The following is a 20,432-nucleotide window of genomic DNA, read 5'->3' as shown; positions in this document are numbered from 1 at the left end:
ACAGAAACAACATCTTGCCAATGGACCTTTCTCTAGTGAGTTATAAGTCAGGTCAAATAGTGACAATGACCTGGAAATGAGGATTTTTGAGAAGTTCTAAAACTGTGTGGATCACAATAAACTGTGGAAAATTCTGAAAGAGATGGGAATACCAGACCACTTAACCTGCCTCTTGAAAAATTTGTATGAAGGTGAGGAAGGAACAGTTAGAACTGGACATGGAACAAAAGACTGGTTCCAAATAGGAAAAGGAGTACGTCAAGGCTGTATATTGTCACCCTGCTTATTTAACTTATATGCAGAGTACATCATGAAAAACGCTGGACTGGAAGAAGCACAAGCTGGAATCAAGATTGCCGGGAGAAATATCAATAACCTCAGATATGCAGATGACACCACCCTTATGGCAGAAAGTGAAGAGAAACTCAAAAGCCTCTTGATGAAAGTGAGAGAGGAGAGTGAAAAGGTTGGCTTAAAGCTCAACATTCAGAAAACGAAGATCATGGCATCCAGTCCCATCACTTCATGGGAAATAGATGGGGAAACAGTGGAAACAGTGTCAGACTTTATTTTGGGGGGCTCCAAAATCACTGCAGATGGTGATTGCAGCCATGAAATTAAAAGACGCTTACAATGGCACCCCACTCCAGTACTCTTGCCTGGAAAATCCCATGGACAGAGGAACCTGGTAGGCTGCAGTCCATGGGGTTGCTAGGAGTCGGACATGACTGAGCAACTTCACTTTCACTTTCACTTTTACTCCTTGGAAGGAAAGTTATGACCAACCTAGATGGCATATTCAAAAGCAGAGACATTACTTTGCCAACAAAGGTTCGTCTAGTCAAGGCTATGGTTTTTCCAGTGGTCATGTATGGATGTGAGAGTTGGACTGTGAAGAAGGCTGAGTGCCAAAGAATTGATGCTTTTGAACTGTGGTGCTGGAGAAGACTCTTGAGAGTTCCTTGGACTGCAAGGAGATCCAACCAGTCCATTCTGAAGGAGATCAGCCCTGGGATTTCTTTGGAAGGTATGATGCTAAAGCTGAAACTCCAGTACTTTGGCCACCTCATGCGAAGAGTTGACTCGTTGGAAAAGACTCTGATGCTGGGAGGGATTGGGGGCAGGAGGAGAAGGGGATGACAGAGGATGAGATGGCTGGATGGTATCACTGACTCAATGGACGTTGAGTCTGGGTGAACTCTGGGAGTTGGTGATGGACAGGGAGGCCTGGCGTGCTGCGATTCATGGGGTCGCAAAGAGTCGGATACGACTGAGTGACTGAACTGAACTGAACTGAAAACTAGTTTTGGCCCCAGTGTTGACAAAAACGTTGCTGGTTTTCAAAGCTTCCATAACCATAATGTTAGTTCATTTTTATAAATTTGCCAGTATTTCTGTTGCTTATATGGAAGAGTATTTCCACATTCCACTTTATGTTTATCATTGTAATTACATTAAGTTATCACCTCAAATGACAGCATTCAGCTTATACTACGGAAGTACAAACGTATAGCTGTAGTTTGTTTGGCTAGAGTAAAAATAGAAGAAAAAAAATTCTGGCTTCATTTGCTGTGTTTATGTTAAATTTATTGGTAAAAAAGATTAAACTTTTCTTTTGGAGTAAATAATTCAAAACCGAAAAATATTTTAGTAAAATAAGTCTTTAATTTCTCGTTATTTTATGAGCTGAAAATAAGATACTATAAAACAGCATACTACAGTATAGTGAAATAATACTTCATTCTCAGGCTAATAAGCAAAACGGGATGTAATATGTAAAGGATATTGGGGTGTAAGTAAAGGTTATGCCATTGTGTACTGCAAAAAGATTTTTCAGTAGTGGGAATGAGTAAAGTAGTGTGGAGACTTGAGTATGAAATGGCAGATGTTTCTGTAGACATGGCAGCCTCAAAAGAAATTGCACAGTGTGGACAAGTCTGAGAGTTAAAAATTCCAGAAGGATACAGTCATAGGAGTTCTCCATAATTTTGTCAGAAGCTCCATCAGGTTGTTCCAGGTAGAGCACAAAGGATTTTTAGAGCAGAGAAGATACTGTGCATGATACTATCATGATGAAAGGCATGCAAGCATGCCAAGTCACTTCAGTAGTGTCCAACTCTCTGTGACCCCATGGATTATAGCCCACCAGGCTCCTCCGTCTACTGGATTTTCTAGGCAAGAATATTGGAGTGAGTTGCCATCCTGGGGACCTTCCAGACCCACCCAGGGATTGAACCTACGTCTCTAATGTCTCCTGTGCTGGCAGGTGGGTTCTTTAGCACTAGGGCCACCTGAGAAGCACATTATGATGCATGTATTTGTCCAAATCCATAGAATAGTAATACCACAAGTGAACTTGTGATTATGATGCATCAATATATGTTCATCAATTGTAACAGATATACCACTCTGGAGAGAGATGTTGATAATGGGAGATTATACATGAGTAGGGACAGAAGGCACAGGGGAATTCTCTGTATCTCCCTCTCAATATTGCTGTGAATCTAAAACTACACACACAACAAAAGAAAGTCTAAAAAGACTCAGAAATCTCAGCATCTCAGTTATGTATACTTTCCCAAATTAAAAATAAAAATAAAAATCTCAGTTAAGAAAAAGTACCAGAAACATTTATCACAAAGTCTTCCCCAACCTAACTTGCTTAGAACCCCAGAATATAAAACAGATTGAATTAAGAGCTGCTTTGGCTAGAGCCCAAGGAGGAGCAAAGAGCCCTTTTCTCAGCCTCTTCTCTCTCTACATTCGGCTTTCTTCCTACCTGCTAACTCTTGAGAAATCTAAAGGATAGAATTTGAAAAATATCAACTGTATTACTGATTACTATGAATAAAGTCATTTATTTTTCCCAAATTTGTCTCTTTCTATGCTAGAGAGAAAGTATACTAATGAATTTTATATGTTAATTCCAAAATTTATGGGCAAATAAAAACTTTTACAAATCATTACTATGACTATGACTTGGACTTCAAAATCATTGTGGACAGTGACTGTAACCATGAAATTAAAAGATGCTTGCTCCTTGGAAGGAAAGCTATGACAAACCTAGACAGTGTATTAAAAAAAAACAGAGACATCACTTTGCTGACTAAGGTCTGTATAGTCAAAACTACAGTTTTTCCAGTACTCATGTACAGATGTGAGAGTTGGACCATAAAGAAGGCTGAGAACCAAAGAATTGATGCTTTCAAATTGTGGTGCTGGAGAAGACTCTTGAGAGTCCCTTGACTGCAAGGAGATCAAACCAGTTAATCCTAAAGGATATCAACCCTAAATATTCATTGGAAGGACTGGTAAGCTGAAGCTCCAATATTTTGGCCACCTGATGTGAAGAGCTGACTCAATGGAAAAGACCCCAATGCTGGGAAAGATTGAGGGTAGGAGGAGAAGGGGGTGACAGAGGAAGAGAGGGTTGGATGGCATCACTGAATCAATGGATGTGAGTCTGAGCAAACTCCAGGAGATAGTGCAGGGCCGGACCCTGGCACCCTGGAGTCCATGGGGCTGCAGAGTCGGACAGGACCGAGCAACTGAGTAACAACAACAACATGACTTGTTGGTTTTAATTACCTCTGGTGGAAGAAATGTGTTTCCCCTAAACTCTTTCCCTTAAAAGTGTTTCTCAGACTGGAAACAGGGAAAATAGTGTTTAAATTTTCATACTCACTAATAGGACCTAGTACATGTTCTATGCATAGATATTAGTGGCTAAACAATGATAACACAGTTTAAGTTTTATCATTGGAAAACAAAAAAATTTGTATCAAATATAGAAAAGTTTTAAAATTTGTTTCTGTTATTTGAATTCATTTGAAAGTATACACAACAAATTACTTGTGGAATATACAGTTTTATTATTATACTACTGTAATATGGCACAACACACAATCTGGAATATTCAGTGGCTTATAAGATACTAAATAAGCACAAAATGCTAGCAAAATTTCCTGGTTTCACAGTTTCCCGGCTCTGGAATCAGTTTCTGTGCAATAAACTGTGTGTTAATCACCAGGGAAATTCAAGGATCGGTTTTCCTCTTCAACTTAGTAGGTGACTTTTTTTACATTAAACTTTTATAAAATTATTCAATCCTAAATCTAAATTCAGAGGCAATGCCCTGCAAATCTTAATGGCTTTAGAAATACAAAATCAGCATTGCCACAAGATAAATAAAATGGAGTAGTAATCTATTTCCTAGATTGCTAAGTTTACACACAGCCAAATAAACACCTGCAAAAATATCTGTTTATTCTTTTGAGAATGAATTTGCTTCAGTCGTCACTGATCTGCTTTACTTCAATCTCTTTTCAAACACTTTTGCTTTAGGGAATCAATGTAAACAATGCTTAAGTAATAACTAATAAACACTGGGGATACTTTAAACTATTTTCATTACTAGAAAGGCAATAAAGCCAAAGTAAAAATAAACCATATGGACAAGTAAAGATTGTAAATAAATCTACTGATTTATTTCAAATATCTAGAAAATAGTTGTCTAAATTAGTGATAGTAGGAAAGAACCAAAAAAGCTTAGACAGGGTTCTTATACATACAGCATTTAGCTGATCATTTTTAAACTTTTAATAAAATAACCCAATCAGGGGATTTGGTTTATCAAATGGTAAATTCAATCTGTTTAAATTTACTGTGATCAGATTAGTCAAATGTTTGGATTAACTCTCATCATTATTTAGTTTTTTTACTTTTTTTATCCTGGCTTTTTCTGTGGTTCTTCATTTCCTGCCTTGTAGAGTTCTTTTTTAGGAGAAGGCAATAGCATTTAGCTGATCATTTTTAAATTTTTAATAAAATAACCCAATCAGGGGATTTGGTTTTTCAAATGGTAAATTCAATCTGTTTAAATTTACTGTGATCAGATTAGTCAAATATTTGGATTAACTCTCATCATTATTTAGTTTTTTTTTTTTTTTTTTTACAATTTTTAAAAATATTTATTTTCTTTAATTGATTGATGATGGCTTTACAGTATTGGTTTGATTTTTGTCATACATCGACATGAATTAACTATAAGTGTACACATATCCCCTCCCTCTTGAATCTCCCTCACACCTCCTGTCATTCCCACCCCTCTAGGTTATTAGCAGGTATGACATAATGAATTCTTTTTAACCTTTGAAATAATATGTTGGAATATACATTAGAAAATCTTCTAAGGTGCTTAAATTTTTGAAAGATTGTGTGTGTGTGTGTGTGTGTATGCTCAGTGTCAGATTCTTTTTTTTTTTTTTTTACTTTATTTTTTTTTTAATTTTATTTTATTTTTAAACTTTACATAACTGTATTAGTTTTGCCAAATATCAAAATGAATCCGCCACAGGTATACATGTGTTCCCCATCCTGAACCCTCCTCCCTCCTCCCTCCCCATTCCATCCCTCTGGGTCGTCCCAGTGCACCAGCCCCAAGCATCCAGTATCGTGCATCGAACCTGGACTGGCAACTCGTTTCATACATGATATTTTACATGTTTCAATGCCATTCTCCCAAATCTTCCCGCCCTCTCCCTCTCTCTCAGAGTCCATAAGACTGTTCTATACATCAGTGTCTCTTTTGCTGTCTCGTACACAGGGTTATTGTTACCATCTTTCTAAATTCCATATATATGCGTTAGTATACTGTATTGGTGTTTTTCTTTCTGGCTTACTTCACTCTGTATAATAGGCTCCAGTTTCATCCACCTCATTAGAACTGATTCAAATGTATTCTTTTTAATGGCTGAATAATACTCCATTGTGTATATGTACCACTGCTTTCTTATCCATTCATCTGCTGATGGACATCTAGGTTGCTTCCATGTCCTGGCTATTATAAACAGTGCTGCGATGAACATCGGGGTACTCGTGTCTCTTTCCCTTCTGGTTTCCTCAGTGTGTATGCCCAGCAGTGGGATTGCTGGATCATAAGGCAGGTCTATTTCCAGTTTTTTAAGGAATCTCCACACTGTTCTCCATAGTGGCTGTACTAGTTTGCATTCCCAACAACAGTGTAAGAGGGTTCCCTTTTCTCCACACCCTCTCCAGCATTTATTACTTGTAGACTTTTGGATCGCAGCCATTCTGACTGGTGTGAAATGGTACCTCATAGTGGTTTTGATTTGTATTTCTCTGATAATGAGTGATGTTGAGCATCTTTTCATGTGTTTGTTAGCCATCTGTATGTCTTCTTTGGAGAAATGTCTATTTAGTTCTTTGGCCCATTTTTTGATTGGGTCATTTATTTTTCTGGAGTTGAGCTGTAGGAGTTGCTTGTATATTCTCGAGATTAGTTGTTTGTCAGTTGCTTCATTTGCTATTATCTTCTCCCATTCTGAAGGCTGTCTTTTCACCTTGCTTATAGTTTCCTTTGATGTGCAGAAGCTTTTAAGGTTAATTACGTCCCATTTGTTTATTTTTGCTTTGATTTCCAATATTCTGGGAGGTGGGTCATAGAGGATCCTGCTGTGATGTATGTCAGAGTGTTTTGCCTATGTTCTCCTCTAGGAGTTTTATAGTTTCTGGTCTTACATTGAGATCTTTAATCCATTTTGAGTTTATTTTTGTGTATGGTGTTAGAAAGGGTTCTAGTTTCATTCTTTTACAAGTGGTTGACCAGTTTTCCCAGCACCACTTGTTAAAGAGATTGTCTTTAATCCATTGTATATTCTTGCCTCCTTTGTCAAAGATAAGGTGTCCATATGTGCGTGGATTTATCTCTGGGCTTTCTATTTTGTTCCACTGATCTATATTTCTGTCTTTGTGCCAGTACCATACTGTCTTGATAACTGTGGCTTTGTAGTAGAGCCTGAAGTCAGGTAGGTTGATTCCTCCAGTTCCATTCTTCTTCCTCAAGATCGCTTTGGCTATTCGAGGTTTTTTGTATTTCCATACAAATTGTGAAATTATTTGTTCTAGCTCTGTGAAGAATGCTGTTGGTAGCTTAATAGGGATTGCATTGAATCTATAGATTGCTTTGGGTAGTATACTCATTTTCACTATATTGATTCTTCCAATCCATGAACATGGTATATTTCTCCATCTGTTAGTGTCCTCTTTGATTTCTTTCACCAGTGTTTTATAGTTTTCTATATATAGGTCTTTAGTTTCTTTAGGTAGATATATTCCTAAGTATTTTATTCTTTCCGTTGCAATGGTGAATGGAATTGTTTCCTTAATTTCTCTTTCTGTTTTCTCATTATTAGTGTATAGGAATGCAAGGGATTTCTGTGTGTTGATTTTATATCCTGTAACTTTACTATAGTCATTGATTAGTTCACACCTATGGATAGATCAACTAAACAGAAAATTAACAAGGAAACACAAACTTTAAACGATACAATAGACCAGTTAGACCTAATTGATATCTATAGGACATTTCATCCCAAAACAATGAATTTCACCTTCTTCTCAAGCGCACATGGAACCTTCTCCAGGATAGATCACATCCTGGGCCATAAAGCTAGCCTTGGTAAATTCAAAAAAATAGAAATCATTCCAAGCATCTTTTCTGACCACAATGCAGTAAGATTAGATCTCAATTACAGGAGAAAAACTATTAAAAAATCCAACATATGGAGGCTGAACAACACGCTGCTGAATAACCAACAAATCACAGAAGAAATCAAAAAAGAAATCAAAATTTGCATAGAAACGAATGAAAATGAAAACACAACAACCCAAAACCTGTGGGACACGGTAAAAGCAGTCCAAAGGGGAAAGTTCATAGCAATACAGGCACACCTCAAGAAACAAGAAAAAAGTTAAATAAATAACCTAACTCTACACCTAAAGCAACTAGAAAAGGAAGAAATGAAGAACCCCAGGGTTATTAGAAGGAAAGAAATCTTAAAAATTAGAGCAGAAATAAATGCAAAAGAAACAAAAGAGACAATAGCAAAAATCAACAAAACCAAAAGCTGGTTCTTTGAAAGGATAAATAAAATTGACAAACCATTAGCCAGACTCATCAAGAAACAAAGGGAGAAAAATCAAATCAATAAAATTAGAAATGAAAATGGAGAGATCACAACAGACAACACAGAAATACAAAGGATCATAAGAGACTACTATCAACAATTATATGCCAATAAAATGGACAACGAGGAAGAAATGGACAAATTCTTAGAAAAGTACAACTTTCCAAAACTCGACCAGGAAGAAATAGAAAATCTTAACAGACCCATCACAAGCACGGAAATTGAAACTGTAATCAAAAATCTTCCAGCAAACAAAAGCCCAAGTCCAGACGGCTTCACAGTTGAATTCTACCAAAAATTTAGAGAAGAGCTAACACCTATCCTGCTCAAACTCTTCCAGAAAATTGCAGAGGATGGTAAACTTCCAAACTCATTCTATGAGGCCACCATCACCCTAATACCAAAACCTGACAAAGATCCCACAAAAAAAGAAAACTACAGGCCAATATCACTGATGAACATAGATGCAAAAATCCTTAACAAAATTCTAGCAATCAGAATCCAACAACACATTAAAAAGATCATACACCATGACCAAGTGGGCTTTATCCCAGGGATGCAAGGATTCTTCAATATCTGCAAATCAATCAATGTAATACACCACATTAACAAATTGAAAAATAAAAACCACATGATTATCTCCATAGATGCAGAGAAAGGCTTTGACAAAATTCAACATCCATTTATGATAAAAACTCTCCAGAAAGCAGGAATAGAAGGAACATACCTCAACATAATAAAAGCTATATATGACAAACCCACAGCAAACATTATCCTCAATGGTGAAAAATTGAAAGCATTTCCTCTAAAGTCAGGAACAAGACAAGGGTGCCCACTTTCACCATTACTATTCAACATAGTTTTGGAAGTTTTGGCCACAGCAATCAGAGCAGAAAAAGAAATAAAAGGAATCCAAATTGGAAAAGAAGAAGTAAAGCTCTCACTGTTTGCAGATGACATGATCCTCTACATAGTTTTTAAAAAAAAATTTTTTTTTTATCCTGGCTTTTCCTGTGGTTCTTCATTTCCTGCCTTGTAGAGTTCTTTTTTAGGAGAAGGCAATGGCACCCCTCTCCAGTACTCTTGCCTGGAAAATCCCATGGACGGAGGAGCCTGGTAGGCTGCAGTCCATGGGGTCGCTAAGAGTCGGACACGACTGAGCGCCTTCACTTTCACTTTTCACTTTCATGCATTGGAGAAGGAAATGGCAACCCACTCCAGTGTTCTTGCCTGCAGAATCCCAGGGACGGCGGGGCCTGGTGGGCTGCCGTCTATGGGGTAGCACAGAGTCAGCACGACTGAAGCGACTTAGCAGCAGCAGCAGAGTTCTTTTTAATACAAACTGAGTTTTCTCTCTTACTGTAGGTTTGAAAGTAGAGTTTATACTTCTATTCTTTAATGATTTAAAATTTGAGAATGCAGGCATGACTTTAAGGACAAAATTAATATTGTTATACAGATTATATAAAAACCTTACATTGCTTCCATTTCATGAATACTCCTCCAAAACCTAGGTTACATTTTAATTGTCCAAATTTTTACTTCCACCTTAAAAAAACCCCCAAACTAGTCTTATTTTTCTATTATTGTTGTTTTATAGACTCAATACTAAGATTTACCCACATTTATGACTCTCTTTGCTCACAGGATTTCATTCCTTACATTTTATTCAATTCTTGATTTAATTCTCTTCTTTTGTTTATTTGTCTGTGATGGGGTAGGAAGAAGCAGCATCCCATACCATGAAGGTAGTGGTTAGAATTCTCGGAGTCAATTCCTCTCCACCACTCAGAGCCCAGGCTAAGACGAAGTTTCTAGAACTGTCGCCTTGCAAATAGGCAATTACAACACTCTAGGTACACAGTTCCCAGGTCCACACCATCTGTTCCCTCCCCACTAACTCTTCAACATCCAGAGCCCTGGATTACTGAGGACAGCGACTTCCCACCACCAGCAGGGAACAGAACTTCAGCTCACATGTCTAATTCTCTGGTTTTTATATTCTGCTTTGTTTGAGACCCTTCACTATTTCAATACTCTGTAATCTATGTACCTAAAGTAGTGTTTAGCTAAAATATAAATGTTCACTGACAGAGGATTTTCAGTTTATCTAGTCTATCACAATACTGTTAGAACCAGAACTCTCTCTTGAGAACCTTATTACTTATATTGGTATAACTATGAAGCAAGTTTCAAAATAAAAGACTGCGTGTGTGAGGGCTCAGCTGTGTCCTACTCTTTGCCACCCTTGGGACTGTAGCTCCTCTGTCCATGTGATTTATTAGGCAAGAATACTGGAGCAGGCCTTTTCCTCAGCTAGGTGATCTTCCTGACCCAGGGGCTGAATTCCCAGCTCCTGCCCTGCAGGAGGACTCTCTACCACTGAGCCATCACAAAGTCCCAAAGACTGAGTAACCCTCATGTTATGTATGTCAAGTAACTACTTTTCTGGTATATTTCACACTGTCCCTCCACTTCCAGAGGCACTTTCATCCAATCCAGATTATTTTTATTAATATAAAGTACATTTCTATATTAAGTATCTTTCTATATTAGTAATATGGTAAATTCCATGCAAGAAAAGATTGAAAAACTAATCCAAAATGGAGAATTTAACTACAAAAGAGAATGTAGATTTGGAGTTCAATCTATTTAATGACCTGTAGAGATGGGAATATCAGACCACCTGACCTGCCTCTTGAGAAACCTATATGCAGGTCAGGAATCAACAGTTAGAACTGGACATGGAACAAGAGACTGGTTCCAAATAGGAAAAGGAGTACGTCAAGGCTGTATACTGTCACCCTGCTTATTTAACTTATATGCAGAGTACATCATGAGAAACGCTGGGCTGGAAGAGGCACAAGCTGGAATCAAGATTGCCCGGAGAAAAATCAATAAGCTCAGATATGCAGATGACACCACCCTTATGGCAGAAAGTGAAGAGGAACTAAAAAGACTCTTGATGAAAGTGAAAGAGGAGAGTGAAAATGTTGGCTTAAAGCTCAACATTCAGAAAACGAAGATCATGGCATCTGGTCCCATCACTTCATGGGAAATAGATGGGGAAACAGTGCAAACAGTGTCAGACTTTATTTTTTGGGGCTTCAAAATCACTGCAGATGGTGACTGCAGCCATGAAATTAAAAGATGCTTACTCCTTGGAAGGAAAGTTATGACCAACCTAGATAGCATATTCAAAAGCAGAGACATTACTTTGCCAACAAAGGTCCGTCTAGCCAAGGCTATGGTTTTTCCAGTGGTCATGTATGGATGTGAGAGTTGGACTGTGAAAAAAGCTGAGCGCCAAAGAATTGATGCTTTTGAACTGTGGTGTTGGAGAAGACTCTTGAGAGTCCCTTGGACTACAAGGAGATCCAACCAGTCCATTCTAAAGGAGATCAGCCCTGGGTGTTCTTTGGAAGGAATGATGTTAAAGCTGAAACTCCAGTACTTTGGCCACCTCATGCAAAGAGTTGACTCATTGGAAAAGACTTTGATGCTGGGAGGGATTGGGGGCAGGAGGAGAAGGGGATGACAGAGGATGAGATGGCTGGATGGCATCACTGACTCAATGGACGTGAGTCTGAGTGAATTCCGGGAGTTGGTAATGGACAGGGAGGCCTGGTGTGCTGCAATTCATGGGGTTGAAAAGAGTCGGACACGACTGAGTGACTGAACTGAACTGATGCTGTTTTTAAAGAGTCATAATGAACTGTATTATCTCAATAATAATAGTTCATAAAAAATAATAGTTCATAAGAAAAAACAATTTGGCTTTTCTCTTTTACTAGACAGATTTGGTCCTTACGTTTTGCTAAATGATATTAAAACAGAGACAATATTTTAATGCAATGAAGTTCATCAAACAAAGCTTTCTATGACATACAAAATATCTTCATTATTTAGCCTTTATCTGCATTTCCATATTCTTGTTTCACCAATTCAGGAACCTGTAAATACTTATAGCAAGAATAGTTATTCCTGTCCCAGGAGAAGTCAGAGGGGTACACATGAAAATGATCTGAGGAGCAATTCTGAAATGCAAATGCTTGGTCTCCTCTCTTAAGAGTCTAATTCACTAGGTCTATAATAGGGCCCAGACGTGAATAATGCTTCAGCTTTTTAAAAAAGACTGATACATTTCAGATTTTTAAAAACACTATTTTAATACTATTTTTTTTACAACATATTATATAACTTATTTATTTGTCTACCTTTCTGTGATTTCCTGAATTTTAGGATTATTTTTTATTTTACTTTAATTTTTTATTTTATAGATGGTAACAAATACAAAGTTATTTTAAAAATAAGTGTTCCCCTGCCTTGTGACCTCAGCTCTCTGAAGGGATCAGGAAAAGTTATAATTTTGTTTCTCATACAGTGTTTTTTGCTTTTAAGATGAAGGTAACATTTTTTCTGTAGCTTTCTATAAACTAAGCCAAAGTGCTACGTTTTGACAACATTTCCTCATCACATCTATAGAGCACACATTCTTGCACACTTGTAAGGAAACTACACTGACCTGGCCTGGTGTAGTGTTTCTTCTCATTCACACCAGCCTACCAGAGTAATAGCTCAGTCTTTCCTTATTCACTTTGCAGTAGCATCTATTAAGTATCTTGGCTAGAAAATTTTAATAGTAGAAAAATTTAATATATTTAATAAAAATTTAATATAATTTAATATATTGGCAATCTTGGTCTCACAATCAGTTGTCTCTGTGACATCAGTATCACTATATACCCAGTTAGAAATAAAGTCTGACAAAATGACTTATAAAAAGAATAAATATAGGGAAGTCAATTCTAAGCTGATACAAGACAAATAATTTATTATTTTGTCAGCAAAATCTCAGATTTTTGGTTGATTAGTAGTCTGAAAAAGGCATTTACTCAATTTTTCTGGCATGGCAGAAGAACTGTAAAACAAAGAGATAACAAGAATTGAAGAATGAACTGGTGGCAATGAAAAGAAATCAGGAAATGTATATGTAAGAGACTCAAGCACGGGCTTGAGAGCCACTGGTAAAGGGGGCATAACACATAAGACTAGAGGAAAACAGGAGAAGGACGAGGAACAGGACACAGGGGAGAAGGAGAAGGGCACTGATAGAAGAAACGGAGGCTGGTAAGGGAGGAGAGAGGAAAGGAGAATCACAAGAGTGAAAGATCAGGGAAGAAGGGCAGAAGGGAAAAGGGAAAGATGGAGGGGAAGAAGACAGAGGAAGGAGAGAAGGAAACAAAAGAGAGGGAGAGAAAAGGAAGGAAGAGAAGGAAGGGGAGCTGAGAGAGAGCACTAGAGAACATGAACAAGCAAGAGGCAACACATCTATAGGCAAGAAAAAATTTTCTCCGATTCTGAACTACAACCACAGACAGTTCTATAATGGCAGAGTGTTCTTTTCACACTCATGTGTGAACTTATGAAAAAACTCACATCTTACTAAAACTCCTTCATTTATATCATAAAAATACATATTTCTTAACAACTACAAATGTTTTTTTCATTTAACGTTGTGTGATAACTTATTTAAAGACTAACCAAACAATTAGTTAGATTCACTGGTGGTTCAGAGTGGAAAGAATCTGCCTGCAATGCAGGAGACCTGGGTTTGATCCCTGGGTTGGGAAGATTCTTGCCAGGAGAATTCCATGGAGTGAGGAGCCTGGCAGGCTACAGTGCATGGGGTCACAAAGAGTTGGAAACAACTGAGTGACTTTCATTTCACTTTTCAATCTAACAATTTTAAAGCATTTAGCACCTGTTTTTTTTTTTTTAGCACATGTTTTTTTGACAGGTAATAGCTATGAGTAATAGCTACTCATTGATTCTCTGCTGACTACAACTATCTACCTACATCTGTCCCCAAATTAACTAACCAAGTAGACTTCTATTTGTTTCCTAAATGAATACTGAAAACTATAGCCTCATAAATTTTAAAATCAATGTCTAAAATTTTTCATCATAAATTTTCAAGAGTTGCCATCTACAACATATTTAAATAATAACATTTTAAAATATGAATTAAGTATATCTAATGAAATCTAAACATCACAATAGTTTGATGTTGAACATCACCCATTAAAAATATACATAAACAAATTATTATTTAATAATGGAAAACTTTATGTAATCTTTTCTTTGAATTTTGTTTCATTTCCCATGCAAAATAAAATGTATCCAGTTGATTTTATACTGTTTTTTTAGACTATCTTACTTAGCATTCTCTCCTTTGAAAAAGAAAAATGTACACAATACAAACATTAATTTTCTGTGACCAAAATGCTCTAATTGTAAGACATTTTTTCCACTTGAATTACTATTAAAGTTATCAGTAAACAATTGATAAAAAACAATAAATTTTAATAATTATTAAACAAAAGTAGTATTTTATCAGGGCTTCCCAGGTGGCACAGTGGTAAGAAACCACCTGCTAACACAGGCGACACAAGACATGTGGGTTTGGTCCCTGGTTTGGAAAGATCCCCGGAAGTGGGAAATGGCAACCTGCTCCAGTGTTCTTGCCTGGAAAATTCCATGGACTGAGGAGCCTCGTGGGCTACAGTCCATGGGTTCACAAAAGAATTGCACACGACTGAGTAACTAGGCACACAGCACACAATGTTTTATTAGAAACACATGTCTTCGTGAGACGGTTGTAGCACAGCCTCTCCCTCTGCTTTTTGTCCTGGTAACTACAAATGAGTTTACCTACTCTTAGAATTCCATTCTTATTGTTGGTATTAATTTTATTCCTATAGTTTCATTTATATATTTATACAGATGCAGTCATAAAAAAAGGAAAATGTCATAGTAATGTCATTCAATTTTTTAAATCCCACGTCTGTGCCCCAAATCACAGTCACCTATTATTAAAAATATTTTTAATGATTTGACATCTTGATTGGACTGTGCCTTAATTTTTTATTTAACACGAGGAACTAGAATCATCTACCTTGTTACCTAGTAATTGAGAGTATTTTACAAATCACAATTTTTGCAAAGTAATAAAATGGTTTTAACAACATCAAACCAATGTGCAGAAATACAATACCTTATCCCAGGCACTTGGGACAGATAAGCTTCATAATTCTAAACTTTCCACTTTTTGAAAGGAAATATGAAACACTCCAAATAAGGGTTGTGTCTGCACTCTGTAGCCAAATACATTCATGTTTCTACTGGAAAACTAGTGAACAATTACACGAAGTGGGATATATAAAGATAAGCAGATATCTAATCATATCTGCTTATTCATCATGAAATGAATTTTTGGTATTCAGAACTTTCAAGATTTTCAAATTGCAGATAATGGACCACTGACCAGTATTAATTATATCTGTTTATTATCCAACTGAAGTAAGAAGATCTACATCAATACTTGGTGCTAATGGCTACTTTGATTTGCTCCCATTGAGACGGTAACAGGCAGGAAGGCCAGGGGTCTCCAAATGGAGGAAATAGCCTGCAAGTGTCAGACATTTTTATCTCTCTTAAGCGGCAGGAGGAAACAAACTAGCAATATTTTTTCCTTCTCTATACAAATTTAAAGAGAGGTTTCTCTTAAAATACTGTGTTGCCATAATGACACCTGGTTTCTCCTGAAGTTAGCTATTCTTGAGCCTAGAGATAACCAATGCCTTTTTCTTATGAAAATGTTTGTCTTAAGCTATGCTAATGTACTACGCCTTTACCCCAAACTCGGTCTCCAAGTCCGTTCGCCTCTTGGCCCAAAACCTACTTGACAAACCAGTATGTTATACTCAGATATTGTTCCCCTAATCTATGTAAATGAAACTATTTGTATGGTGGTCTGCCCTTCTTTAAGATTCAAGTTAATTATTTTATGGCCCAAGATAAACCATTTGGTGCCATTCTAAATTTTAAGACATTCCTTTCTTTCATTAACAGACTGCTAGTGACTATATAACATCCAGCTGAAGACTAGCAGGGGGGTACTCTTTTTGCCCCCGTCTGATGCCTATGTCAGAAGCTTTCTCTATCTCCTTTATACTTTAATAAAACTTTATTACACAAAAGCTCTGAGCGATCAAGCCTCGTCTCTGGCCCGGGATTGAATTCTTCTCCTCCGGGGGCCAAAAATCCCGGTGTATTCACGTGATTCAACAACAACCTTTCACCATGGAACTTGAAAATAAGGAACAATGTATACATTTTTGACAAAACTGAAGAAAGAACTCCTTTAAAGAAAAAAATAAACTTCACACATTTTCACTGTTTCAAGAAATATCTAAAGTAAAAGAACTAAAACAAAGTATAAAATATACTTTTTCTAACACAATGTTTCACTCTTAACAGAAATATTTTTAAGACAAAGGATGACAGCAAGTTACTCAGTAACAACATTTAGGAAAAAGGAGTCCTTTGTTAGATAATCCTGAGGTTTTTACAACCTGGCAAAATGTATCATCTTAAGACTCATAATAATGAGTATGCCTTTCTTCTGTAAAACAGAAAAAAGCTATTATAGAAGTTGAAGAAGACAAGGAGGCACTGGCACGGTATCTCAGGCTTCACTGCCAGGCATATCAACTTATATATGAACTTTGAGGATCTACGTACATCCTGAATACCTTCTACATAAACCCTGAATACTTCCAGTGTTCCATCAGGGTTTTCTTACTTCAGTTTGGAGACCTTTGCTTCAGATTGCATGTCACGTATTTAAGTATGCATTTTTACATGTGAAGATTATAAAGCATACACACAAAGGTAGTAGAGTATTTTTATGTAAAATTTCCCCTGTGATTTCACACAAGGGGAAGCCAGTGAAGGTAATATAATTAGCTAACGTACATTGACACTCAATAAATAACAATTCTTTCATAAACAGAAGATGATTAGAGCCTTGATAATTATGTAGCCTTTATTCACTCAGTATCATAAAATTTCTAAGAACAGGGCATTAATTAGTCATTACCACAAAATTGCGGTATAACAAACTATTCTAAAATTTAGTAGCTTAGAGCCATCATTTATTTTCACAGATCTGAGAGACAAATTAGTGTTGGCTAATTTCAGTAGCACTTCTTTATGAGGCTGAAGGTTGAATGATTTGGCTGGGGCAAATCAGCGCCACTCCAAGTGGCTTTCCTCCTCTCACTGGGACCAGCAGCTGGTTGATCATGTTCTCTTCCTGGTGATGGCAAAGGGGCAAAAGTAAGCAAGCCCAACTGGGAAAGTGCATTTCAAACTTTTTGTCAATTTTATATCTAACATAACTGGAGCCAAAGCAAATCTCATGGCCAAGTTCAAGGTCAGGGTGGGGTTGGTTCTGACAGTGGGAAAAAACTGTTTCATATCAAAGCACATAAGTACACAGAGGAGTAAAGCGCTAAGACCAATAATGCAATTTAATATAAATATTAAAATCTGAAACAAATCTTTCAGCATTAACAATAGCTTAATATTTAAAGAGGCCAATTAAATTGGCTCTGCTGTTAAAGAAAAATTCGTAGAGTTTAAAATACAGTTTATACAGCTTAAGAGTAATTCAGAACCACTAGAGGAAGAAATAACACTTGAAATATTAAGAGGTACAAGCACTACACATTCATATGTTGAATGGTCACAAAAAGATGAAATAATAATCACTAAACAGAAAGAAAGCTAGCTTAGTGAAACTTTTGAGCTCATGGCTTGTAATACTGACATGGCAACCTATATATGTTTCAAACTAAGATCTCTAGGGGGAAAAAAGAACAATCACATTTTATGTAATTCAATTATGTCCTTTAAGATAATATGTTAACCATGGTCTCTGTCTAATGATACCTGGAACTAAGATACTACTAGCTAAACTTTATTGTCTAGAGCAGTCTTTTATAATATAGCCTCTTCTCCAATACTTATCCAAATTTTCCCACTAAAGAAATAATATGTAAATTACATGAGTCATTACTCTACTGTATTTAGTATATCTAAAAAAACTAACCGTACAAACAAAACGTGAAAACACCAAATAAATGTTCAAATTCAGAAAAATGATTTCAATTTTTAATGTAAGTATTTCAATAATATTTAAAGTATTTCATTTGACAGATTTACAATAATCTGCAACAGTAAGCCCTATTCAGAAATAACTTAAAAAAAAAACTTCAGGAAAACACACTTTCTGGAACCCATTAAGTAAATCACAAATAACAGGAAGTAAAAATCTTTTCTTATTGAGTGAATATTTGAATAAACAATGATACTCATATTTAATCTGGAATTATTGCTGTTTAGTCACTAAGTTGTGTCTGACCCTTTGCGACGCCATGAACTATAGCCCACCAGGCTCCTTTGTGCATGGGATTTCCCAGGCAAGGTTACTGAAGTGAGTTGCTACTTCCTTCTCCAGGGGATCTACCCAACCCAGGTATGAAACCTGTGTCTCCTTCTTGGCAGACAGATTGTTTACCATTGAGCCACCTGGGAAGCCCCATTCTTGCATTAAGCTTATTCTAACAATTCCCTTAAACATAAATGACGTTTATGTTTGATGGCGGTTTAGTCGCTAAGTCATGTCCGACTCTTGTGACTCCATGGACTATAGTCTGCAAGGCTCCTCTATCCATGGGATTCTCCAGGTAAGAATACTGGAGTGGGCTGCCATTCCCATCTCCAGGAGATTTTTCGGACCCAGGGATTGAACCAGGTCTTTCTAGTCAAGACAGTAACAGGTAAATTTGGCCTTGAAGTACAAAACGAAGCAGGTCAAAGGCTAACAGAGTTTTACCAAGAGAATGCACTGGTCATGACAGCAAACATCCTCTTCCAATAACACAAAAGAAGACTCTACATGTGGACATCACCAGATGGTCAATCTGCTATCAGATTGATTATATTCTTTGCAGCCAAAGGTGGAGAAGATCTATACAGCTAGCAAAAACAAGACTGGGAGCTGACTGTGGCTCAGATCATGAACTCCTTATTGTCAAATATTCAGACTGAAATTGAAGAAAAGTAGGGAAAACCACTAGACCATTCAGGTATGACCTAAATCAAATCCCTTAGGATTATACAGTGGAAGTGACAAATAGATTCAAGGGATTAGATCTAATAGAGTGCCTGAAGAACTATGGATGGAGGTTCATGACATTGTACAAGAGGCAGTGATTAAGACAATTCCCAAGAAAAAGAACTGTAAAAAGGGAAAATAGTTGTCTGACAAGGCCTTACAAATAGCTGAGAAAAGAGGAGAAGCTAAAGGCAAAGGAGAAAAGGAAAGATACATGTATTTGAATGCAGAGTTCCAAAGAATAGCAAGGAGAGATAAGAAAGCCTTTCTCAGTGATCAGTGCAAAGAAATAGAGGAAAGCGATAGAATGGGAAAGACTAGAGATGTCTTCAAGAAAATTAGATACTAAGGGAACATTTCATGCAAAGATGGGCACAATTAATGACAGAAATGGTATGGACCTAACAGAAGCAGAAAATATTAAGAGGTGGTAAAAATACACAGAAGAACTATACAAAAAAGATCTTCATGACCCAGATAACCACGGTGCTGTGATCACTCACCTAGAGCCAGATATCTCAGAATGTGAAGTCAAGTGGGCTTTAGGAAGCATCCCTACCAACAAAGCTAGTGGAGCTGATGGAATTCCAGGTGAGCTATTTCAAATCCCGAAAGATGATGCTGTGAAAGTGCTGCACTCAATATGCCAACAAATTTGGAAAACTCAGCAGTGGCCACAGGACTGGAAACGGTCAGTTTTCATTCCAACCCCAAAGAATGGCAATGCCAAAGAATGTTCAAACTATTGCACAATTGCACTCATCTCACATGCTAGCAAAGTAATGCTCAAAATTCTCCAAGCCAGGCTTCAACAGTACCTGAACCGTGAAGTTCCAGATGTTCAAGCTGGGTTTAGAAAAGGCAGAGGAATCAGAGATCAAATTGCCAACATCTGCTGGATCATTGAAAAAGCAAGAGAGTTCCAGAAAAACATCTACTTCTGCTTTATGGACTATGCCAAAGCCTTTGACTGTGTGGATCACAATAAACTGTGGAAGATTCTGAAAGAGATGGGAATACCAGACCACCTGACCTGCCTCCTGAGAAATCTGTATGCCGGTCAAGAAGCAACAGTCAGAACCGGACATGGAACAACAGACTGGTTCCAAATTGGGAAAGGAGTATGTCAAGGCTGTATATTGTCACCCTGCTTATTTAACTTGTATGCAGAGTACATCATGCGATATGCCAGGCTGGATGAAGCACAAGCTGGAATCAAGACTGCCGGGAGAAATATCAATAACATCAGATATACAGATGATACCACCCTTATGGCAAAATTAAAGAGCCTCTTAATGAAAGTGAAAGAGAAGAGTGAAAAAGTTGGCTTAACACTCAAGATTCAGGAAACTAAGATCATGGTATCTGGTCCCATCACTTCACAGATGGGGAAATAATGGAAACAGAAACTTCATTTT

The 20,432-nt window shown here is 37.1% G+C and overlaps 1 protein-coding gene across 12 annotated transcripts in view; it reads right to left on the bottom strand.

Annotated features, from left to right (window-relative positions):
* COP1 (COP1 E3 ubiquitin ligase) overlaps positions 1 to 20,432 on the bottom strand; it is a 236,663-nt gene that overhangs the window by 55,578 nt on the left and 160,653 nt on the right. The window contains exon 16 of one of the 12 annotated variants that reach the window (XM_025285597.3): positions 16,856 to 17,148. The exons of the other annotated variants lie outside the window; for them this stretch is intronic. Within the exon in view, the coding sequence (XP_025141382.1) occupies positions 17,030 to 17,148 (119 nt within the window). The 3' untranslated portion in view covers positions 16,856 to 17,029. Of the gene's footprint in view, positions 1 to 16,855; positions 17,149 to 20,432 lie in introns of those variants that run through there. 12 annotated transcript variants of the gene reach the window in all.

This window comes from Bubalus bubalis, chromosome 5 (assembly GCF_019923935.1).
Source record: "Bubalus bubalis isolate 160015118507 breed Murrah chromosome 5, NDDB_SH_1, whole genome shotgun sequence".
In the NCBI taxonomy this organism is placed as follows: domain Eukaryota; kingdom Metazoa; phylum Chordata; class Mammalia; order Artiodactyla; family Bovidae; genus Bubalus; species Bubalus bubalis.
The sequence above is the reverse complement of the archived record's forward strand: the minus strand, read 5'-3'. Positions and strand labels throughout refer to the sequence as shown.